Below are 26,621 nucleotides of genomic sequence, written 5' to 3'. Positions count from 1 at the left end.
CTCTGACACATCACATACCTGTGTTCGGCTGGCTCGGCTGTTCAGGTACTTCTGGGCAGTCATGACACCAAGAAGAGGATATTATTGGAGCCGACTTCTCCGTCGCCGGTAAGCCGATGGCCGCCGTATTTGACAGGAATACGTATTCCTGTCTGTGTCTGTGACCCCCGTTCAACCCACAACCGGTGGGATTCGCCTTTCGTTTCTGCTGGTGGTTGAAATCTGTAGGCTGCTCGCACAGCGTGCTGAATAATTTAAGCCTATTTTGCTCGCTCAAAAATATTTTTAGTCGCAAGTGCGAGTGCGGTGACGGACGGATCGCCACACTGCCGACATTTTACTCCGCCCGTCACGGCACGCTGTTTGATTGCGTTATCAAAACACACCACTATTATTCGGCCTTGCTTTTAACTTATTCCACCGAATACCGAATGTGTGGTTTTTTGCAATACTCAGCTGAATATATTTGGTTACCTAATATTCAGTGCATCCCTAACAGAGAGTTTATTGCTATTGCTATATTTCACCTCTTGCCCCTAGTTGGGCTTCTGCATGTAGCCCTACAATGTTATTAAGATTATAAAATTACATAACTATACTGTATTGCAGCCTTTAAGACAAGAATAAGCCAACACTTATGATATCCAAAAGACAATATCTAGTTTGAAATATCACAATATCTATATAATGCCTATAAGTGTCCTAATGAGTAGATTCATACACGTTTCCTTCTGCACGGTGGTGGACGTAGTTCAGTAGAAAGAAAATAGTTCCTACATGAAACTGCTCACAGCAAAGTCTGTAAATTATCTTGAGTAACCAGGTCATGATTTCTGGAAGGAGACACTGATGTTGAGCTTTTCAAATGTATATTTTTGGCGCTTTGAGCACCACAAGCTGAGTGCTATTTAGTTCCATTATTCAAGAGAATGTCTGCCTTCTCTTGAACATCCTCTGCGGCTGATATCTCCAACACTTGGCAACTCACACCAAAACAATCTAGACTGATAAATAGCACTACAGGTAAGGCAAGGCATTTTTTGATTAAGGGCTGAACTGTCCCTCTAAATACAATGGTTAATTATTAATATGTATGCATCAGCACACGCAAAAAAATCCACATCAAAACATGGTATGATAAATAATATCAAGATATTATCACCTGGTACACTGACCAGCAAGGAACAAAAAATAGTGGAGTTCTCCATCAGAGTATGCCAGTGATTGATTAGCTGTAGGCCAACCATTGATTGTTTGTTGATTGTTAATAGATCAGTGATAGATTGTTTGTATTTGAGTCGTTAATCACACACCTAATCACTTGATTGACGAGTCAGGGTGTCACATGAATGATGTTGTTTATGCCGTGATAAATGAAGATGCCGTAATGAGCTGACTGCTCCAGCCTCTGCTGTATTACATGACAAGAATGCCCGTTGTTGACGGAAATTACATGTAGCTGCATGGGAGAGTTGGGTTGGCGAGTGGTCATGGGGCTGAATTCAAGGACATTAATAACAAGGATAATCTCCAAGGATACCGAGTCCATTCTTGTTTGATTGTTTTTCATTTCAGGGAGTCCCTGCATGCATTTGGAGAGCGAGCTCAACAAGAAGAGGTCAAGACACAAGGTTTTTTAAAAATTTGCTAAAAGCTACTCTACCTGACATCACCAGGTAAGGACTCGACCTTTACACGGGCATTTTATACACCCACGACTGCAAAGTAGGTTGTCACTGTGCAGGAGAGAAAACGCCTGTTGTTAACAACCATCTGGAGTCACTCAGTCAGTTCAGCTTTGCCCTCGCTGTGCCCACCTCAAACAGTGTGCGTCACATTGTACATGATAGAGTGATTGTAAATCAAAAGCATATCGGTGTTTCTGTTGAATATGTATCTGCTTCAGTCAGTGGCTCCTGTTTATGCAGCAGTTTTCCTGTTCATGTTTATTCATATACTGATTAACTCTGCAACTGCTGTTTGTGCCTGTTTTCTAATTAGCATTTTGTGTGAGGCGACATCCCAGTAAATTACATGTATGTTGGGCAAGCATAGCTTATCATTTCAGTGAGAAGGTAAGTGTGGGATGATCCTGTAAGATAGTGTGCACCGTATGGGCATGTTTGGAAAACAGATAAACAAAACAACAAAGAGGATGAGAGTGTAATAGGAGGACAGGTGGTGTGTTCAGCAGGGAGCAGGTAGGTGCGTGGGCGGGACCTTGCACCCCGCTGCTACTCTGATTGGACAGCTAGAAGGTTAGCTGTGACATCAACGTCCTTGCCTTGGGCTTGTGACCCTGTCCAGTATCAATAACACACACACACACACACACACACACACACCTTGGAACATTATGAATGGCCAAAGAGTGAAATCTGTTAATAAACTGACTAGCCTCAGGTTCATACTGTGACAATATTAATTTCTCCTCGGGAACATGGGACACACACTCTAAACCTCTCTTCCCCAACACACTCCTCCAGTGTCCCCATGCACACTGTACTATTCTATTAACCATCTTTGCCGCCTCTCAGGGCTTCCTCATGGGGGTTGTCGAGGAACATGAGGACCTACTATCAACAGATGTGTTTGAAATGTGCTTTTTAAGTATTTTAAGTATTTTATTCGCCTCTAATGAAGCTATACTTTTACATGTATGGATCATATCTGAGAGGACAAACATTTGTGTTTTGGATGTGGCTACCCGGCATTAGGCACTTGTGATTAATGACAACATGAAGATGTCTCACAGATGTAAGAATATGTGTAAAAAGAATTATATCATCATTTTAGCCCAAGTAAAGTCCCTTAAGGAACCCAGTGCACACTATTTTAACCAAATGAGAGAAAGTGAATATATAATTTAACAGTGCATGTGGCTGCACGCTCTCTGAAGCTTTTCCTGTCCAGTAGCTGAGTGAGAAGATCTTGATAATTAGGGATTGTGTGAAACTTTCTGGGGTGCTAGTTAATTTAGTCTCTATTTTTATTATCTCAAGTGATAACAGCAAACACAGTTTGGCGATAAATACGTTTCACAAATTCCTTTGTGATTGTGTGCTTGTAAAAGAATGTGACCACTGTCAAAATCACATCTCGAGTACCATTCCAAACAGCCAAGTCGCAAGAATAAAATGTTGGCACTGTATGATTTATACATGTCATAACATTTATAAAATGATGTAGTTAAGATTACATATTATAAACTGAGTTGTTCATCTGCACCAAGCAGCAGACAGCAGCAGAGCACTGTTTAAGACCAATAAACCAGAATATGTATTTTTACCAACACGTCAGGACATTTCCAGCCTTGTTTGTAACAACAAAACTGGGTATTTTAACCCAAAACATGAACTTTGCCTAATCCTAACCTTGTAGTTTTTTTGCATGAACCTAACTACATGTTAACCACAGCACTGTCACAACACAAAATTCAAATGAGAAACAAAGTCAAAGTTTGCTACATATGAAACCTGCAAGTTTCACATATCCGTGGTTTGTAGAAACGCACATTTCCAACATTTATTCTGATGAGTGGGTTGTAAAAACTTGTATTCATCAGTAAATTAATCAGTCAATGTTAAAAATCCATCTACAAAATTTTTGTGACCTAATAGTGCCATCATTTAAATCATTAAAGAGCCACAACCAAAGCCAGATGTGCTACAACCTACTGCCAGGTGGCAAACTGGTTTCCACATGTAAAATATCGCATATGTTGACAGGTCAGCAGGGGCTCTCTTTAGACATGCAAATGCATCAAAGTCAACACAAACATCTGGCAGCTTAGCTCTTATGTGTTGTCAGACAATACAGTAAATTTAAATGCATTAAATACACTGAAACACTGCTTGTATAGTTGTATGTGCATGTAAATGAGTGGAATACACAGAAACTATTGCAGAATGTTTACTCATCGTTCAAAAATTACCACTGCGCTCTGACCCTCCTGGTGCGTAGTCCAAATAAATATCCAGCAAGAACAAAAACAGTTTGAGGATCGCACACAGATATGTCCATCAGCAGGTAAAAAGATTTTAATGAGGCCTTTCAAGCATTTTTAAAGGACAAAGCGCTTTCGGCCGTCCGGCCTTCATCAGTGTGAGTTACAGGACTAGTAGTGCGTGCACTGATTTAACAGCTGCAGTGGAGACTGCAGATCAGCTGTGTTCAATCAACAATCACCTGCAGACCAGGTGAGTCTGCAGATCAGCTGTGTTCAATCAACAATCACCAACACAGACCCTAGAGTGGCATGTAAGAGGCCGTTTACACGTACACAGTGATTTGATAAACGGAGACATCTTCCTTCATTTGTGCCCTTCGTTTACACGCAAACGGAGATTTCTCCTCTGAAAACGAGTCCTTCTAAAAACTCCGGCCAGAGTGGAGATTTTGGAAAACTCTGGGTGCACGTTTGCATGTAAACTGAGATAAATGGAGTTATAGGCAGCCGACGTCACAGTATGCGCTGGAACTTGTGCCTGTGTCAAACGTGCGACCTATGTTGCTATGGTGACAATGGATACATGGAAGGCTTGAGCCTCTCGTTACACTGCCACCTACAGGTTTGGCATGCTCTTGTGTATTTATACACGGGTAAGTGTAAACGAAGATCTTTTTGAAAACGGAGATGGTGAAATGTCCGTTTATGAAAATAGCCAGCAACGTGTAAACGGCCTCTAAGATGGTACATGCTTCACAAAATATCTTGAAAAACAAAAGACAATAAACAGACAATCCCATATCACATACATATGTGCTAAGTTAAAAAACATGTCTATCAACAACTCCAACTGTTACTGAAAACATCAGGTATGACTACCATTCATACATCAGGACAGGTAAAAGTTGATTACATATACAACGGTTGATCACAATTTGGACATATTAAGGTTCCCAACATAGACTAACCCGTCTGGGAAACTCTAAATGTCAGATGAAATTTGTATTCATATTTATAGATGTAAGGTTCCTCAGAAAAACCAATCTTTGAAAAATCTATCAGAATTTCCTAAAAAAGATTTTATTTTTAATTTTTCTAATTTCTTGTAATGACATGGGTGGAGAGAAACATGGAGGCAAGTTTGTGTCAACTGTTACAAAAAAGGGCACATATTGAAATCCTCGTTCATGCCAGATGGAAAGAGAGTTTTCAGTTTGTGGATCTAGGCACATTCGCGTTGTAACAGTCTTTTTTCCTGGTCGCCACCTCTACGGTTCAACACCACCTTCTCAATGCCGATACATTTGGGATCTTTAACCCTGTGTCCATGCTCACAGAAGTGGTGTGCTACAGGGGATGTCATGTCGGCTCGTTTAATGCTGCTTCTATGTTCATTCAGCCTGATTTTTAATTTGCGGGCTGTCTGACCTATATAGTATTTCCTACATGGGCAAAACAGTAAGTAAGTGACATGAGATGTGTTACAGGTAATGAGAGATCTAATGTTATACTCCTTTCCAGTGTGTGGATCGTGGAATTTGACTCCACTGCAGCTGTTAAATCAGTGCATGCACTACTAGTCCTGTAACTCACACTGATGAAGGCCGGACGGCCGAAAGCGCTTTGTCCTTTAAAAATGCTTGAAAGGCCTCATTAAAAACTTTTTACCTGCTGACGGACATATCTGTGTGCGATCCTCAAACTGTTTTTGTTCTTGCAGAATGTTTACTCCAAAATAAATGATCAAAAAACTCCAAACCTTAACAAGTGTAGTGTACATCTGCCTTTGACACAAAATAAATGTACACTGTGTATGTGCAGATATGTGCACATAGGTATATAAAAGATGACAGAAAGAGACAGACAGACAGACAGACAGAACAAGGGCAAAGAAAGACAGAGAGACATTTCTTCCATATGTGCCTCGGATATTAGGACAGCTGGTTGCTGAATACTTGAAGGATGCTGTTTATCTAACTTGTGGGAGGCAATTACTTACACTGTGCTGCACAAAGACAAACTCACACAAAGGAAAGCACACAGGCAGACATACGCTTGCACATTTACACATGTATGCGCATCACATACACACTTCATGATGCAAACAACAATGGAGAGATGCTCAGAAATACCCGCACTTACACACACACGCAGTACACTTCATGCTACTACCAGACTGAGAGGAAGTCTAATTAATTCAACCCGAGCTCACTGTAGAAAGCTAACAATGATATTTAGTCTAAATTCAACACTTTGCACACAGGCTCTCATCCAACCTGATTTGGAAGTAGCAGATAAAAAGATAAAATGGGGGAATGTTTCTAAAAATCAAAGAAAAGAGTATTGTTTTTAAGAACCAAATGGATTTTTTTTCCAAAAATCACTAAAGGCATAATTGGTTCATTTTTATTTCTGTCTTAAAATTACATGTCAGAGCTGTAACACACTTAGCACCTGTTGCTTGGTAACGGACAGATGCATATGCATTTTAGTCTTAACAATAGCAAGCTTTGTGGTCAGAAACATAATGCATTGTGCAGTGCTTCATTTGTGTAATCCAGTGGTTCTTGGTCTTGTCCAAAACACACGCCAGTGTACATATATGTGTAGCAACTGTTGGAGAGAATACAGTACATGAGAAGAGAAGCATGCCTTCAGACAGTGGCGTCAGCAAAAAGCTTTTGCAGTTCTATGGCATGTGATCAGTTTGCCAGCATTAGCAAATGGCTGAGCTACTGTCTGTGTTCCCAGAGATCATAACAGCAGTAATAGCTGCTTTCTGAGCTTGTGTGAAGCCAGACCCAGAATAATCCATTAAAAGTAAGTATATGTGTGTGTGTTTGTGTCGGTATAGCTGGTTCAGGTATCCTCCACTGCCCATAGCAGTGTTAATATTCTGCACACACTGGGTGCGGCCAAACCCCATTAATCATGTTTGTGAATGTCTAATCTCAACGTTACTTGCGCTGGTTTCATTTTCATGGCTGTCTGCAAGATTTATAATGGCGTTTGGAGAAGGTGTATGTGGTGAGTGTGTGTGTGTGTGTGTGTGTGTGTGTGTGTGTGAGATGTAATACATTGTTACGGAAGTATGCTCTTAAATGTGTCACCTTGTTGAGGAGAAGAATGTCCTGAACGTGCAGTTAATGCTCCCAGCGGGGGAACCAGCATGTTGATACACACATCTGTTCCTTTGAATATGTTCCTGTGTGGTACCTTTGCACCTGCGATTGTGTGTGGAGTCTGAGCAAGTGTGTGAATGTGTATGGGGTCACAAAAGTGCAAAAAGCTTGACTGGGGTTATGGTGGCATGTGTGCCCGTTCGTTACCATGGTGACCCTAAGTGGTCTTTCAAGAGATGTCCATCCGGATGATGAGATCAGATTACATCAATGAAGAAAAAGAGCGGAAACAAACACAGGGGTGAGCAGGGGAATGAGTATAGAGAGGGGAAGCAAGAGGGTAGGGGGATGGGCCTAGGCGACCTATTAATGGAGTGTACCAAAGGGATCATCAAACACACACACACGCAGCTGTGACCAGACACACACATGTACACACAGACAGACCACAAAATCAGATAATCTTGGAAACATCCATTCCTTTGAACCGCCATCAATGACATAAGTACACACAGACACACACATACACACACACGCACACACACATAAATACATACCCTCAAACACCCCATGATACCAAGTGCATGCTAGTTTTGTGGTCCAGTGGCAGTCAGTGAGTGAGGAAGGACAAACAGATCTCATTACTTGAGACTAAGAGTCTGCTTGAAGAGCTGGATGCGGATGACCCTGCTAAATGGCGGACAGCGGGGCTGTTTGTCTAGACGAAGGCTGTCTAGAGACATTGATCTCAGACAGCAGACCAATGGACTGACAATCACTGAGTCAAGACTGGGAGTTTTTCCAAGCTGTTCTTCATAGTGGAGGAGAAACTGGTTGCACGTGATCATGGGAACTCTAACATTTGATCCAGTCATTGAATCTAAGCACACATTTAAGGCACATCTAATCTTGTTCATGGGGGCTATATGTGCATCTATCAGTGCTAGTCTAAGTGAAAATGAAGGATGAAAACATGGGATCACATGCCAATTTTTAGAACCATAAAAGTCCACTTTTTATCTCAATATCAGGTTCTTTTTTCAGCTGGTTCACACTGTAGATCAAAGATGTGAACCAAGCTTGAAGATTCTCAGTCAGTGAAGTCACAACATCATTTATTTAGGGCAGCAGAATGGGAAGTAACTGTGTCTCCTAAATGATTAAAAGTTTTAACCACTTTGTCATCCTTCTTTCAAAATTATAAAGACAAATGTCCATTTTACCTTTATGTACATCATCATCATCATCATCATCATCATCATTGTCATTGGCATAATCGTCATCGTCTTCCTCATACGGGGTGTCAGCTATAAGATATCACATGTGTTAACACATAACTGATAAAAAGGAAATGTCATGATTTTCATTACTGTGTAAATACTTAGTTACTGTAAATGGTAAAGTAAATTAATCACAATTTTCACACCAAATACTCATAGTGGCTTTCTACAGTGAAGTTACTAGCACTATACAACTACAACATACACTACTGTATGTTATTGCTATATGCAGACGACTAAACATTTGAGAGTCCACAAAACACAGCTGAGCGCTACTCAGTATGCCACTCAATCTTTGAGAGGGTGAGGGAGGACATAGCCTTGAGTAGAACAGATGATTTGAATAGAAGAATTGTGTAACTATATTTGAGCGGGCAGGATTCTCACACTCATAATGATCAAAGCTGCTTGCACATTTTTGGCAGACTGAATCACCTCAGCACAAAGGCTAAATCGAATGTCCACCCTCTGGACTTTCGGACTAAGCCCTTGTGGACTTTAGTTGTACATACAATGACATGTTCACGGTCATCATGTCAACTTTGGCAGGGTGTGAGACTGCAAAGCAGGTAATAGACAGGCTTCAAGTCTGTTTCACTCTTCACTGTAAAAACGTTTGAGCAGCAACTACAATCATGTACAGTGTGATTGCTGCAGCACAATGCTACCGTTTTAATACAGTAACTGTTTAACACATTCATTATAGTCCATTTTGTTTTTTTAGTAGGTAATAGGAAATCTACAACATTAAATCTGTATTGCACTGATTTGTGGGTTACTAAATCGGTGAATTCTAGTGAAGTCTGCACCCCAAGCGGACTCTATTGAAGTCTGCACAAAGTCTGCTTGAGGCCCCTTGTAGACCGGATGGATTCTGGATTTGGCCAGCCCTCAGCACTTGCAGACTTACCAGGAACGCGCAAGGCTGCAAGTCTGCAAGTCTGCAAGTACCGGAAAGTCTGTACATCTGGATTCAGTCAAACTAAGCCTGAGAGTAGAGTGTCACCTGTTTAATTTGACCAGGAAGTGCAACACTCGTCATGTTCTTAGACCCTTCCTTTTACTTTCAACATAAAAGCTGGCAAAGTGGCATTCTTTAACCACCAGAGAGAGACTAAGAGCAGCAGTTAGTGTTTGTATTATCTCAAAAATCAAAATTTGTTAACACTAAATGACCAAAATCAAATTTAATTTGTTGGCACATTATCTATTTTTCAAGCCATTATAGCAGAGCAATTTTGAGCATCAATTTCATTTAAAAGTAGTTACTGGCTTTACATCATACTGGCCGTGTTATTGAGTGTGCTTTTTTGAACCAGATATTGGGTTTACTTATTTTGTACGTTTTTACTTAACAGAAAAAAATATTAAAACTAATAAAGGAAAATTTATGAATGAGGCTCATTGTGACCTCCAAGCTGAATGCTGCCCTAAGAAATCTAATAAGTCTAATATGAGGTGGGGTGGCACAAATCCAACATACCCGTATGAATAAACTAGGAGAAGGTCAGTTGGATTGCCAGAATTTGGCTGAACTTGAAGTGCAGAACCACACATCTCAGGTGCTCAGAAGCTGCCAAAACAGCTGGAGAAAACTGAGATAACAGACTCAGAAATTAGCACGCAAATGATCAGGATTGCACGCTCAGATCCTTTTTGCTCTTATAAGTCTGTGCACTCTCAAAAGTTGACCTGCAGACTGAGTAGTGCTCAAAATTTGTTTTGTACTCTCAAATCTTTTGACATCAACATACCCCCATACTGCTAGAGCATGGATTACATCCTTTATATTTCTGCTAATGTTTATGTTTAACAGGAAATAACTAGCTTTTAATATTGGTTGGCTACTGTACACTGCAAGAAAACAGACATGCTGTGTAAAAAGCAATAAATAATTGAGGAAGACCCTTCGGTTTACCTAAAATGGGGTTTTAAATTTGAAAGCACTCTTCAGCTGCAAAATGAGGCTGGTTAAACAGCTTGCTCTCATTAAATTTTGAAACGTTTCCACTCAAATTGTGATGAATATCTTGAAGTAAGTAAAGCCAACCAATACTCTCAATATCGAGACTTGAATGTTAAGACAAAAGTCCAAGTGACATGAAATGATATAGAAGCAGTTAGGTCAGCAGTGGGTTTTACATACAAAATGCTATGGGAAGTTTCACTATAAGGCTCTGCTGTATTTACCATCTGAGTCCAGACAGTCATCCGCCACTACAAAAAGAAAAAGAAACATATTTTGCAATTCTTACATCTGAGGACATCACACTTGACCAGGAATGGACTCCAGTCTACTGCTGTGAACTAAACTATGTCTCCCATTAGAACAAAATCAATGGTCTTCATTAAACTACACAGTGTGACACATCTTTCCCTGTACAGCATACAATATTTCTTGCCTCAACAGGCCACAAATCTGTCCTACTAACAGGTGAGCTAACAGACATATATGCTAATGCTTACCTATGTAAGCATGGATGCTAACACTCGTCACACACACACAGACAGTCACAAACACAAACAGACGGATCTTTTATTGAGATTTACCCAGTCTGATCTCATCATAAAGATGTCCCTCTGCTTCAGCTGGTGATTAACAAGGTTGTAAGGACATTAACAGGAAGACAGAGATGAGTGTATGAATGTGTGTGTGTGTGTGTGTGTGTGTGTGTGTGAGTGTGTGTGAGTGTGTTTATGGGGTCGGGGAGGGGAAAGAGGCTAATTATTCATCTCTCAGTCTGGTCGTAGCATGATCTATCTCTCATATTTCTAGTTTGGAGCAGTATCAGAGTTAGTGTCAGGGTACAAACAATTCTGTTGATATTTACTTCACATATGCACATTCACACACATGAAAACTAGTCTCCGGGGTAAATCAAAGTCCCTGAAGGTGTACATGTTTTTGATTTGTTTGTCACCTTAATCAGGAAGATGAGACAGGAAAAGATGAAGAAACATACCCTCCTAACATTACCCTGCTCTTTCACTTGCGTTACCTCCTCTTGTCCTCCATTGCAAATGAGCCCTATTACTATTAGCAACTCATCCATTTATGAATGCAGATTAGATGAAATGCATTATGTATCAAACCAAGGGTCATCCATCCCTAAAGGGAGTAGCTTCTCAGGCCTAGCCTCTGTGTGCACCAGGAGGGCTGGTCATTCCCTGCTAAGACTGCATGCTCGGACTACTGGACTAAACAGAATTTGGTTACCAAAACAAACCTGAACTGCCTGGGCTTTAAGATGTTTGACAACCAGCTGACATCAATGACGTATTTCTCAGTTTATATCTCAGGACTCAAAAAGCATAGTGACTGCAACACAGAAATGGTTATGATGGTCAGTGTTGCATAACACAGCCAGATGGTTTACTTGGCTGGGCCATGGTGCTGGCAGCCATGCAACTGTAAGCTTGTTTCCTGCATGGCCAACATGAAAGAACGGCAAAACACTGTGTGTTCACATTAGTGGCAGGGTTATGGATTCAGCTGCACCGACAGAAAAGCCAGTGACAGCAGATCCATTCAGTAGATGGAGGCATACTGGCTGCTGTTGAGTCATCACATTTCCGATAACATTTGTGTCAACATCAGTATGCATCACCGTTTCCGCCAATGCTGTATCATTCGGTTTTGTTCAGCAAAAACATGAGTCTGAATTGTCGAATTGGAACTGTTTATCATCTTAGTAATTCCTGTGTAAAAGGGAGCAGTACTTCCATAAAACACGCACGATACTTTGAAGACAAGGCATCAAAGCATACAGGCCGAAGTCTACTGGTGAACGTTTCAAAGGTCAGAGAAACTGGGAGACAGAAAACATCTAGGAAGGGGTGAGAATTCTTCCATATGTATCCAGGCAGAGAGAAGGGGTCTCGTCAGTGGTTTAAAATAGTGTTTGTGTGTTGTTTACTACTGAATGTTTCTGAGAAAGAAGGAGAGATAGATAACAGTGTTTGCGTGTGTGTGTGTGTGTGTGTGTGTGTGTGTGCGCGTGTGTGTGTGTTGTGGTTGTTTGCACAAAACCCAAATTGAAATTCCAAATTGACCCTTAATCTGTACTTCCTGTGCCTCTGTAGATCTGAAAGGAACATGAGGGGTCTCAGCATGAGTGCAGCCGCGTACTCTCTCTCCAGTCTTTCTGAGGACATGAGGGAACTGTTTCCATTAGGCTAATGTGGGTTTGATCCATGGTGATGTATGTGAAGTGGCAGGATGTAGGGTGTGGGGTCAATGTGAGGCTGGGTGTCTGTGGACAGGTGATAAGAAGAGGGAGAAAAGCAGTTATACGTTCAGGGGGAAGCACTCTCAGAGAGGGAGAAGGACACAGTGTGTGTATGAATACCAACAACCAACAGCACACGGGACCTGTTTGAATTTGCATGCCCTCTCCTTGAAGTAATCTCAGATTTAGACTGAGATTGCACACATAACTCAAGTGGATTCAAACAGGGCCAGGGACTAGTTGCTACACTGTGGGTGTAGGGTTGACACACTGAAGTGTGTGGGAAAGATACAGGGTGAGAAGAATAGTATGGAGTTTACCTTCTACGTCATTACAGTCATAGTCTTGAGTGAAGCATGAATGGAGACAAAAGCATACACACAAACACATGAAAGCGAAGCCACTGCCCCTCTGTGTAAAGCAGAAAACAGCACATTTACAAAGTGGATGAAATGACAATTCACAATGTCAAGCTCATACGACACTGAAATGACTCCCAGGTTGAGCGATTACATAACTGCTTTGCAGCCAAAAACATAGTGAAGTAATGGTGTGCTTTGTATCTGACAAGTATGAGAGCATAGGTATGTCTGCTCTGACAGTCATGAGAGCCACATGTAACCATGAACTTACAGGAGATCCTAAACGTGACTAGTGGCAATGAAATACAGATTAGCAGCAGTAGTGTCAAGAAGTAGTAGTTACAGTGTTAGGTTTAATAAAACACATACACACATATCATAGAGGACAACCTACCTTTGACTCTCTCTCCACGGTTGAGTTGAATCTCTCCCTCCCCCTGTGGCGTGTAGGGCTTGACCACGATGAAGGTACGTCCTGGGACAGCACTGTAGAGTTTCCGTTTGGGCCCGCGGGGGCCCGTCAGTGCTGGGGGCGTGTGATGAGGGGGGCTTGGGTCTCGCTGCACTGAGCCAGGGCTGTAAACAAACACATATGTTACTGTGGTGATTCCAGGGAGCTGGTAACTGAAGCCTGTGGTCACCGACATGGTCGTCAGCGGGACGGCAACCTGGTGACACCCCCTGGTTGTTATGCTGGCCAGGGAGGGATTCATAAACAAGTCCAAGTGCCTGCTGATCAACAGTCAGTGTTCCATGGGAGAGTCATGAGAGGAGAGTACACTCCTCCCAACCACTCTCTCCCCCTCCTCCTCTTCTTATTCCCTCTCTTCCTTCTTTAATAGCACAGACAGATCCTTCTTGCTCCCTTTTACCCTCTCCTTCTATCTTTCCCCTCTCCCCCGCATCCTAACCGAGGTAGAAGCAGAAATGTTTAACGATAAGAGGGACTGCACTGCTTCCTTCTCTGTGTGGGTCTGTCAGATCCGTCTGGAAGCCCCCCTTAGGCAAACACATCCTGAGTTGGGGCTCCAGAAGAAGCCCCCTCCAGAGAGGGACAGAGATCCTTGTGTGTCCCCAGTTCCAGCTGCTCCAGGCTGGGTTACAGATCCTGCCTCGTCCTTGGGTCCTGGTACTCCTGCTGTGGAGGAGAGAGGCTGGGTCTGCTCCCCGACTCCCGCTCCTTCTCCTGGGAGTCCCGCCGCGTCTGCCTCTCCTCTCCCCTCCACCCCTCACACACACACGCTCGCTCACACACACTCACACACACTCTGGCAATGCTGCTGCTGCTACTGCTGCTGCTACTGCTGCTGCTGTGCTCCGTGGCTCCCCTCCCCTTTGACGGCTCGCTCACACTCATACACCACGAGCCCTCTATGTGCATTCTAGCCGTGCACACAGGCACATACACAGACAGCCCCCTCCACTCCTGCTAACATTGCACCTCCGCTAGCATGGCATACGCCACCGCCAGCATGTTGCTAACACATCGCTGACACTCACATACACACAACAGTCCCAGAGCACGATTGATCTCCTCCTGCCTGTCTGCCTGCAAGCGTGCATGCGCCATGGCTCCCTGAGGCAGGCTGTGAGAGTATGTGTATGTGTGTGTGTGCTTGTGTGCAGTGGGGCGGGGGGCAAAAAGCTCCAGCCCATTTGTTTTAATTGTTGCTCCTCCCTCTTTCCTTTTGCCTTGAATCCCCTCCTTCTTTCTCTCATTCCTTCACTTCCATTTCACCCTCTTATCCCTCTCCTTCTCAACATTTCTTCGCATTGCATCTTCACTCTCTCCCTCTTTCCTTTTCTCTCTCTCTGGCGGTGAATTCTAATACAGCAGCGGCAGAGCTCCGCCTAGTCTTCATTCATCACTACTTTGCCACCACCATGTAAGTTGCGTTCAGCATTATTTTGCTGCTTGTGCCGTCAAAGCTTTCTTTTAAGCAACAACACGTGTTACATACATATATGTAAATAGAAAGTGTATTTAATGAAATCAGATGTTTATGTGTAACCAGCTTTAGAGTGTGCTTGTGTGAATTACAACTTGACTGAATTGGGACTTTGATGCTATCTCTGCAAAATTTCCTTGAAAGACTAAAAATCTCTTAACCCCTTCGTCCCTGTTTATCCACCTTTCAACCTCTGTCAGTCTCTTGCCATTCCTCCCTCAGCATGTTGTATCAGTTACTTTATAACCACCGTTCTTTCATTCACCTGATTCTAGCCTCATATGCCCTTTCCCCTTCGTTCTCTGTTCTTCCATCTACCCCTTTCCTCATTTCAAGCCTTGTTTGTCCCTTTCTTTTCCCAACTCTCTATTGCTTCTCTTGCTCACCCCATCTCACACAGCCTCCCTTTCTCTGTCCCTCTCTCCATCGAAACAACGGCTTGCTGACGGCTTTCCAATTACCGCAGGGACTGAGGGGCCGGGATGGCTGCCGCATGTTAATGTCTGCGCCCCAGCGCTGAACATCAGCAGCACACACAGCTGAGATGAGGGAGGGCTGGAGAAGCAGGGAAATGAGGCTGTGTCAAAGTGACAAAGGGAGCCAAAAAAAAAAAAAAAAATTAGATCCCTTAAAGGATATGTATTACAGTGACTCAAATCTGCCTCCTCCACTCAAACGCCTCCGCCACACCATACACCTACTGTGAGGTTATGCACACAGTTTGACCTCAGCTGTTCCCTGCAGTTGAGCTGATGACGGTCGGGTTGACATGATATCTATGTGTCAGACAGAGGGGAGGGGGTGGAGATGATTCCTGCTCTCTTCTCGTCTTTAATGACCTGTTTGTGTTTCACAGGAGAAGGCTTAAATTGGCAACTGTGCTTCAAGGTTTTAGATAAAAATACTGAATGACATTTGGCTCACCATAGATCAGATATCATAAATTTTAAAACAGTCATAACTGTAAAATTTGATATGCCTAAATGTCTTTTATCAATTTTATTACATTTCAACAATACATTTTCTGCTCTCTTTACATTTACAATGTATTTGCTAGACTGGACAATTTCTCTCTTGAGAGTCATTTATACGAGATGTTCTTTAACTGTATATAGTCTACCATTATAAGCATTAGTATCATGGTCCACCCACGAGTTCTCTTTAGTAATATGCACTTCTTCATTACTACATATCCTCTCTGGCTTTAATACGGTTTAACAGCCCACTAGAAGGGTCTACCAAAAAAGCTTTCTACAGTCACTTTGAAATTAGACCAAATGAGAGCAAAGAGCAGACTCTTCTTTGTTGTTATAGTGACCAGGAAGCTTAAAAAACAGTCCAAGGGTTTCTAATTTATTTCTCATCTGCACTAAAGAAGGACATGACAAATACTCAGTGTTCTTGCCTTTGCTCTGAGTTGTGTGCCTTGATATTTTTGAAAAGGTTTCGTGCCTATTTTTGTTGTTCATGCATTCCTGTTGAATACTGGATACGAAATAGTAGCCAAACTAGATTTATATATCAATTTCATTCCAGCATGATGTTTATTTGTGTTTTTCTCCAAAGGCAACAAATCACTTAGGCATCGGTGTAACGATTTTCAACATGCCACTCGCTTGATGAATTTTGCATGATGATACGATTCACTGTTTTCATATGCAAACTTGTGCTACATTCGACACAACAGCTTCTTTATTTTCTTGCATATTTTGCTTTGTTGCATCTTTTTTTCCTCTTTCTGTCTCTTTCACTGTGCCTCATTATAAGTAGCTTCTACAAGATAGAGATGTAGGATCCATTACATGCACACACATACACAAGTACACACTCATATATACACAAAGTTCTAATGCAGTCTATTACAAAAGCTCCGTCGTTTCCTTGGACACCAGCCCTGCCTCTGTAACGATGGCAACTGTCAATAAAAGGAAAGGAAATATACCCAACAAATGCACTGATAAGTCAATAATATAAACCTGGATCTCTATATCAGTCAATGTGTCATCAGTTACATTAAAATATATGCATTATTTTCCCAGCATCCCATTTTCTCTCTGTATTCTACTTTCACACATTCATGTAATCTCACTGTGAAAAAACAGTGCACCAAAGCTACTGAATGAGGTAGTATTAATTCAGTTTACACAGATCATAGTGACCATGACTCCAAACACTGTTTAATTCTTCATACAAAAGGATATCAGATTAAATAAGTTGCAAACGTTAATGTGATCCTTAATAGGGTACAACAGGGAAACTCAACTCGCTTTGCTCTAGGGCCACTTTTGCAAAATGACAGGAGGCCAGGAGCCAGTAAATAAGTAAATATCCATTAATGTGTAAAGAATAAGCCTGGTGGGGGACACTCCCCTGGCACATTTTTTGATAAACAAGATCCATGTAGAAGCTTTTCTAATTTACTCTGGCACCTTATTACATTCAAAGTACAAAAAAGAAAAAACCCCTACTGTGAAACAATTTATTTTCATTGTGAATTAGAAAATGTTCGGCGAGCCACTGGCACCCTATCTGGCCTGAGGTAGGTACTAATGGTGTACAACATGTTGAGGTTTCAACCAATGACTGTCTATAAAGATGAACCTGTCTACACCTCATCATACAAAAACTGAAGCCAAAATATCCCGGATATGGCAGCCACCATCTTGCACTGGTAATGTCTTTTGGAGCCAAAGTCTGTGGTAACCTGGGTCAAGACCTTTGAATTTATTCGCCTGGCATCATTACATGAAACAATGGTTTCTCGGTTAAAATAAAAAAACAACTAATGAGCCCTTTGGGTGGACTCACTTAGCCAATCAGGCCATGGGCGGGACCAACGTAATTGTCAAGCTCTTGTTCAATGTTGTTTTCATTCACAGGACCACAGATGATTTATCATTTGGTAAAATCTAAACTGGAGATTTAAAGGCTTTTTCCTCTGCATGCTCTTTGTTCTCCAAACAAAGAGAGCTATGTGACACCCATCTCCTCAGGAGATCTCACCTCACACCTCAGTGAGACTCAAGTCCCAAAACTTGATTGGACAGGACCTTTACAGTGACATGTGATTCTGATGTCACAGGCATCTGTAGATCTGTGCTCCCTTCCAACAGATCTCTCTCTGGCTCTGGAGCTACAACAACTCTCTTGCTCCAGCTGTTGAACAGCTAACACCTTTTTCCGGCTGGGCCTGGAACAGCATAGAGGCCCAGACCCTTGCTCCATAGCCCAAACCACTAAAGAGGGGGCAATTGATCATAGACTTTCTTGGAAACACAAGGTTTGCAACTAGTTTTCCAGCAACAAGGAACTAAGTGTGTTAGCACCCAGCATCTAACTCTGCTAAACCCTGAGCGACCAGCTTCCTCGGAGTTTCACCTTTGGAACAAAGGACACAACAAAGACTGCACCTGGAACCATCTTCCCAGCCTTCTTCTGCTGACTAACAAAGCAGTACACCACCAAGTGACTCTTTCTCCCATCCATTCAAGGATCGGTAACGTAACAACTGGGCATAGCTTATCACAACTTTACAGGCTAAGCAAGACTGTTTAACTTGTTGTATGTGATTTGATGCTGTTTACTGAGTTGTTGTTGTGATAGTTTGCAGTTAGGTCACTGATTAGTTGGCTTCGCCAAAGCTAAGTGTTTAGTTTGCTAATACTGTTTACAAACAGATTCTTGCACACAACTAAACAATCTCTGCACTAATCCAGACCGTTTGCAACACAAATCACATTCACATAGACTCATGAACAAATAGGCTTTCAACAGAGCTACGCCCAAACAGGCATCTCAAAGTTCCCACTTCTTTTCCTTTGTCTTTGTCCTGACCACACGGTCAGACAAACACCTCCCCCGACCTGAAGCCAGCTTTGATTCGGCCATCTTGTAGTTCCCTGTTGTCAGCCATTTTGTTTTGTAGGCCAAACGGCTCTTTGATCACCACACCCGCCTTTGTCTTTCTCTTTTCTCTCTCGCACACACACACACACATATACACACCAAGCTTGTATATAGTTAGTTAGAATTTCTGTGTTTTGGTTTGCTTTGCTAGTTTGTGAATAAATATAATTCTTTGGAATCATACCTGCTGTCTGTTTAATGTTGCACAAGAGTGAATGAATAGTCAACCTCTGCTGCGTCAAGAACTCCGAAATCCTTCAGGCATTACCGTTAATTTTGGTTGTTGTCATTAATTTAATTATTAATCAAACTCCAAATTAATAGTTTAGCCTATTTTATGAGACTGATATCTTTAACTGGCTATCATTTTTCCCTTTACGGGAATGGTCCCCACGAGGTGATTTAATGTTAATTAAGTCACATTATTTAACATAATTATTAATAATGATTATTAATCATTTCCGATAGCCAATTAAATCCCTACATATTTGGTGTCCCTTGGTGAGACCTAATATTTATGTTTCCAACATTTTGGTGCCTCCGTTTGAAGCCCGAATTTAAATCCTTACAATGCTGTGAAGCGGTGTGCCGGCACCCATGAGGAGTAATAACAACAGTGGCAAGCGCTGTGGACATGATAGATACTGCCATCGAGGCTGTTCTAAATTGACATGTCTTCTTAATATTGCATGACATCGCAGCTTGTTTTACTTTACTCCGCTCCACTCTTAAAACCCGAGCAAAACAGGTATGTTGGCATGGGAGCGCATCACTGGGGACTTATAATGATGTCACAGTCAGGTGGATACATGGGTCTCTAATGATTGGTTAGGGAAAATCGAATACCCTTCCCCAAGTGAAACTGATTAGATGGACACAATGTCAAAAGATAGAAACGCAGCGTAATGGGGTAACAGTAATGTCTAAAATCAGGATAGCGCATTAGCAATTTGCGTGGCATTAAGTGTCTGCTCATAAACACGTTTAACTAATTGTGAGCAGTGCCACTGACTAAGAGTGCACCGACTGGCACACACAGCTGGCAACCATAACATTAAACCCCTTTTTCATAGCATCACTCAATTAATGAAAACTAAACTTGCGGAAAAACGATCACTTGAACATACAAAGTGTGATAAGAACTACCCAAAAACACAAAAACTATCTTTGGGAAAATTTTAGTTAGTCCATGTACCATCTGCTAACATAGAGGGGGCAGGCTTTGAGACTCCAGCCAGCCATGTCTTGGCATTACTTTGGGGAGCTGTCATGTCGTCCATCTTTATTATACAGTCTATGGTTTCAACCTTTGTGAAGATGTCGTATAAATGCTAATGACTGTATCCTTGAAACATTTTGTTGTTTGGTTTTACCAAAAAGTCATTTGGTTTTTATAGCAGGAGTCAGAATGGGAAGAACCGAGAAAGTGTCTGTAAATATATCCTTAACTGTAAATTGCACAAGCAACCAATAACAAACAATGACGATGAGGTTTTGAGTTACATTTTGTGCAAAATCAAGAGCAAACACTATTGTCTCATTCATTACGTGCCTTTTACCTCTTTATCTGTGGTTTTGCATTTGGACCCAACTTGAGATTATTCCAGATAAGTGGCCCTTATCAGAGGTCTTAAGACAATAACCTGGGTACTCCAGCTATCTGATGCTTGATTAGGATCAATGAGACCACTAAAAGACAAGTTAACATTTGAATAGCTCAATAATGAGTCCTGCTGCCTCAGTTTGGAAGTCAAAATCTATGAACTGCCTACATAACACTGAAGATGCAACTGCAAATGTCAAAAAATGCCATTTACACAGATACTATCGGAATAAGCAGCTTCAGTGTAGCATTTTCTCACATGACTGCCCTGGCTCCTCAGGTAAATGGCTTTTTTCCTCAAATAGCCCAGCTCTCTAAGGTGAGATGAGCACATTATAAACAAAGTCATCATCAGCATCACATTTTGCATCCTAATGATCATCAGTATGTCCTTGCTTTGCTGCACTTGAATGAATATATGCTCTCTCATTCTTCCTTGCGCGATGTGGGAGTGTTTATGGCTATCAAGGTGGAAGTAGAATGTGGATTCATTGGGCAGAACATATTAGGGTCAGGAACAGCAAATCTGTTTGTACATGGACAGCTTATGCTTCGCAGAGGCTCCATCATTAAGCGAAATTAGAAGAAAGGGTCAATTGGTGTGATCAACACATAACCCTAAACTCCACCTCAATTTTAAAAAGGGGAGGATAAACAAACCACTTATCCCATACTGACAACATTTGTATGCTTGGGCATCGTTTTCAAGTGCAAAATTCACTTACACTAAAATATGTGCTCTACACTTTTCTGATGCACTGCATTAGTAGTATTGTATGGTGTAAAAGAAGTGTTCCCTACTACATTTTTTCATTTCTAATATATTACTCTAATCTCATGGTTTGGATAGTTGGTACACCACTTATCTATTTTTATCATAACTTTTATTTAAACAGGGAAGACCATGTTTATGTTTAGCAACAGGGCCAATGTCTACAGACATTTGAAGAAGCTCCTAAAGGCTGTGCTTTATGGACTTGAAGAAGGCTTCTGACAAAGTCCTTGAGGGTGTGTTGTGGGTGTGTGGAGGGAATATGGGGAAGCTTGCTCTGAGCCATACAGTGCTCAAATACAGCTCTAAGCGAGTCATAAACATCTCACGCCCAACCAAACTGAGGGAATTTTTACGAATCTTGTGGTCTTGTTCATGTGCAAGAGAAGGACAGAATCTGAGATTGACAGGTGTGTCGATATGGCGCCTGCAGTGATGTAGGTGTTGTACTGTACTGTCACGGTAAAGAGAGATCAGAGCCTAAAGGCGAGGCTCTCAGGTGACTTACCCTCCAACCACCACCTATGGTCATAAGCTCTGGGAACTGACAGACAGAAGAAGATCATGGATTACGAGGAGGCAAAATGAGTTTCCTTCGCAGGGTCTCACCCTAAAGGACAAGTTCAAGAGCTTAGATATGCAGAGGGAGCTAAAAGTAAAACCTCCGGGGCACATCAAACCTGAAGAGACCCCAGGGCAGACATGTAACATGCTGGATGGATTACATATCCGATCTGGACTGGGAACGCCTAAGAACCCCAAAGGAAGAGCTTGAGGATGTGGCTGGCGAGAGGGGCATCAAGAATGCCATGTTATACTACTATTACCACGACCCGTACCAGAATGAGTGACACAAGATGCTAAAGAGTAGTTAAGGCACCAAAGCTACTGTGCCTGCACTTACTGGCAGTCACCACAATTGGAGGAGCCTCTGCTTTGTAAACCACATCCACATTTGTTAATGCATTCTTTTTAATACTTGGAATCAGACGCACATTTTGTTAATGTCTGAACTGCTCTTGATTTGAGAAGTAACAAACACGCACACACATTAAATCATCTGTATTGTTGGTTTAATGTGTGCGGCCAGGGCAGTGCAGACGGCATCAGTGTTTTATACAAAGATAAAAGATAGAAAAAAAAACGTTTAGCCTATCAGCACCACCGTCTGACATGAATTATGATGAGCACAGGCCAATGCTACTGTGTCCTCATTTCAGGTAAAGCCACAGGTAAAGCAGAGGAAGCTGAGCTCTTCATCTTCTCCTCTTCTTCCTCCCTATGCCTGTCCTCTTTTCTTCTCAGTGCAGCTCAGCCCCTTTGGCTGTGTAAACGCGCCATGGATAATCTACACACCAACAGCCACTGGTGTGACTAATGCAAAGAAAGAGAGAGGGATGTGGGGTCAAAAAGAGGTGAGGAGAACTGCAACAAACAAAGAATTAAGAGGTGAAGGGAACGGGACAGACCCCTGTAGGAATGTCATTATAAATCACATGAGGGGTCAAAATACAGAACATCAGCAGGTAATGACACAGTTTCTTGCTCGTTGACATCACAAGCTACCAAAACAACCTTACATGGCAACATGTTTCAGATAATTTTGTGTGACTGAATCTTAATTTGAAGTGAGGATTTGGCCCCATGTGTCCAAATCTCCTCCAACTCTATTCAGATAAAGGGTAGCAGGAGCTTATCCTGACATTCAAACATTTTGTCCAACCAATGGCCTGGCCTGGTGTTCATTTCACAGAACCTGTGCTAGCGGTGCTTTAATGAACTCGACTCTTAGGGTGTTTTCATATTAGGTACGATTTATTCGGACCGTGTCAAAGTATGATTGCCCCCTTTATCCACTCCCTCAGTGCTCACCTTTCACATTAGTAATGTTGTTCCATATCAGAGTACACTTGTATCATCTTCTACGTCATTGACACTTGTTTATGTTATGGCTACAGTGTAGAAAAGAGCGCCGGTCGCAGGATCCCGAGTCCATACGATGGAGTCAATCTTTACATTATGCCTATGGTTAATACTTTAGAGTCAATGTCAAGAATGATCTTTTGACCCTTCTTTATCATCCACTGCCATGCAGTTAAGAGAGCGGCGTGTGCTACATGCATATGCAGATTTCGGAGGAGATCTCCAGTGGAGCTGAGAGATGCCTTTGCAACTCTACTTGCCAGTTGGTACTTGTGTTAAAGGTCTAGTGTATAGGATTTAGGGGGATATATTGGCAGAAATGGAATGAAGTGGGTACATTTTCTGTAGTGTATAATCACCTGAAAAATAAGATGTGTTGTGTTTTTGTTACTTTAGAATCAGCTACATAGGCAGCGTGCCCTCGTCCATGGAGTCTGTTTTGTTGTTTCTACAGTAGCCTAGAATGGACAAACCAAACATGGGCTCGAGACAGGGCCACCTACAATTCTGCATCTTACCATCAGCCACCGTAGTTACTACCCCCTCTGCTACTAGCAGCACTGGAAAAACATTTATAATGTGAAACTGCTTTATTCAGTGTTTTTACCAGTTTAAATCATCAGGGCTGTTTGTTTTGGAGAGGAACAGACCTCTGCAGAAAATTCATCTCCCAGTAAAACCTCCTGAACGTCTAGTTCTTAAGTTGTCAGAGCAAAAAGGTGAGCACATATTAGCAGGTGTTGCGCCAGTGGCCCGTCTGCAACAAGCTCAAATCCTATCCTAATCCTATGAATCTTACACGCTGCTCCTTTAGATGGCATTCCAATTCTATGTTTTGGGTTGGTTTGTTTTCACACCTGATGCAAACTATACTCGATTCCAATTCGCAAAACGCGAATGGGTCTGGACATGGAGTGTACATTTCCTCTATTCCCGAGAGGTGGTATCAACAGCTGTCTCTCCAAGTGCCCCTTCACGCAATTGGAAAGACGGAAAACCAATCAGAGTAAACAAAAAGTGTGACGTAGGCTAGCACAACGCCACTGTAAACAGACCAGCAAGCTGCAGTGGAGATGAGCTGTGATGATGTCTGGGAAAGAGTGTTGCCATCTTTGCAGATTTCCTCCTCACTGTGGACTCCAAGTTGCATGGCTGTGATTCCCAGCTTGGTCGCTTCCCTGACCTGCTCCTCCATGAGAGCAGCTAGCAGAGAAACAACAATAGCCACTAGGTTTTCACTGAGTCCCATCTTTTTCCCAATCACCGGAGCCAGTTGGTAAATTAAACTTTTACCAACCCCGTAGGAAGGACGGCAAACGCATCTTTTTTTTTCAATAAAAGTTTTCAGTGCAGCCGTTTGTTCTGCTTTTAAAGAAAATATACATTCCACTTCATTCAACAAATTTACCATCGCAGTTTCAAAATCAGTAGCCGTGTTGGTTGTTTACGAAATGCATTCACTCCGCTCCTTGTCCCTCCTATTCTGATGACGTGATTTCAAATAACCCACCCCAAAGTAATAAACTGTTGTGATTGGCCCGGTAAGCTTTAACCGATGCCAGAATGCGCCTTTATGATTGCATGGCCAGACTGATTTGCGGAGCGAAATAGAATATGAGCTTGCGAGATTAGGATGGTTTCACCAGGCTACATGAACTGTACTAGAGACCATCTTTGAAAGTGGGTTCGGGCATGGATCGACGTACTGCGCACGGGTATAGGCAGTTTAGGACCCCCTTGAAAATGAGATGCTACATCTCAAAGGGCTATCCTATTAATGATAATAATAAATTCTTTCCAGTACAGTTCACAGTTTTCACACTGATAGAACAAACTGGACTTTTTGGTCAAGTGTACACGGATCCACACCCAGGTCCCTGATGTGACAGCTTCCATGGAAAAACCTTACATATCCATCTCTTGCCCAAGTGTTCTCCCATTCAAGGCTGTTGTAAAACAAATGAAACAAGAGCAACACACTGGAAATGGAAAAGATGATAGTTGGTATCCTCTGCTCAGTAAAATGATATTTGTCAATCTGGCAGCTTCAGAGCTTTTCTTCCAATCCAAGACTGATAACTAGGTCCTAAGGTACACAGCACAAAATCACAATATCTGACACTGTCAAGACAGTGTCCTCTTGATGATATATTATCTCTTTGTATTGACAGCACATCATGGTAAGTAGCCAATTAACCTCTCATGACACAGACAAATTTGTTTTAAATACAATTCTGCTATGTTATCATATCATCACCCAGTGTCATGTCTTATTAAACTGTCAACCTCATCAGCTGGAGAGACTGTTTTTAGCACACTTATGTGCTTTAATCTGTCTTGGGGAGCTTTGTTTTTCTTTTGTGATCTAGTCTTAATAAGCCACTCTGACCTAACTATCCTCTCTATTATCTCCATATAAACTTTTTGCTGAAGCCTGGCAAAGCTATTGAACCCTGGCAGCACTGCACACGTGCACCAAGGAGGAAGTGATGGTGAGTACCACAGGAACTTGCTGGAGTCTGCCGTTGGGCGGGCTGTTGACCGGCCAAGCTAATTTCACACTCCCCTGGTACCCATAATGCCTCTAGAGTTACCATGGGCATAAACAGAAGGTCAGAGAGAGAAACAGAGAGAGAGGGAGGGAGAAATATTAGAGGGAAAATATTCAAGGACAGCATCAGTCTCACTTGGGTGCAAGTTCTGGCCATGGAGACCAGCTGCTCGTTTTGGGCTTTTTATACATTCACCTCACTTTAATACTTGGTGTAGGGGTAATGCACACTGAAGAACAAGGTCTTTACTCCCTGTGTACAGAAGGCCATTTAGGCCAGGACACAGCGGACATACTAAACTTACTATCCTCCTTTTTCTTTTTCCCTTTCTTCGCGCTCTGGCTCATCAGCCTTGTACAAAATGAGCACAGTGACAGTGCAATAGATGCATGCCAGATATATCAGGAGTTAGTTTCTTCACATTTCATAGAAAGATAAGAGGGTGGGTAAACACTCCAGTGTGAATTTATTAATGAACTAAATTCACTTCATGTAATTCGATTTAAGCGTGTGGAAACAATGCCTACGCAACTTAGTCCTTACGAGCTTTAGTTTCTGTGCGGGGTGATATGTGCATGTTGCATGATTTAATAAAGGATGTTGACTGCTGTCTGGCTGCAAACCATACAGTAGATTAATGGAAGTGTGTACGTGTGTACGTGTTTGCGTGTGTGTGTGTATGAATGACAGAATGAGAGGTAGAGAGGGGGAGAGAGCCTTTGATGGATGGAGTAAAGTGACAGGAGAGTATTAGAGGGAGTGGGGAGTACGGCTGGAGCTGTGTCTGTAATGCAATTCCCCTGTCAGATATCAGACTGTTTCACACAAACACATACACGGTGTGTGGCATCCAGGAATCACATTAAGTGTGTGCAGTACGTAGGTGATCTTGCTCTGACATATGATCATAATAAAAAGCTTAACAAACCAAGTGTCAGTAAACCACTTAAATCTACCGCTCTGAGATGTGATCA

The 26,621-nt window shown here is 42.1% G+C and overlaps 1 protein-coding gene across 3 annotated transcripts in view; it reads right to left on the bottom strand.

Moving 5' to 3' along the window:
• Positions 1–26,621, bottom strand: part of shank3a (SH3 and multiple ankyrin repeat domains 3a) — a 243,694-nt gene that overhangs the window by 70,439 nt on the left and 146,634 nt on the right. For all 3 annotated transcript variants that reach the window (XM_049574188.1, XM_049574189.1, XM_049574190.1), the window contains one exon: positions 13,337–13,518. In XM_049574188.1, the coding sequence (XP_049430145.1) occupies positions 13,337–13,518 (182 nt within the window). The remainder of the gene's footprint in view (positions 1–13,336; positions 13,519–26,621) is intronic.

This window comes from Epinephelus fuscoguttatus, linkage group LG4 (genome assembly GCF_011397635.1).
Source record: "Epinephelus fuscoguttatus linkage group LG4, E.fuscoguttatus.final_Chr_v1".
NCBI lineage: Eukaryota > Metazoa > Chordata > Actinopteri > Perciformes > Serranidae > Epinephelus > Epinephelus fuscoguttatus.
Note: the sequence above shows the minus strand (reverse complement) of the source record. Positions and strands in the feature narration are given on the sequence as shown.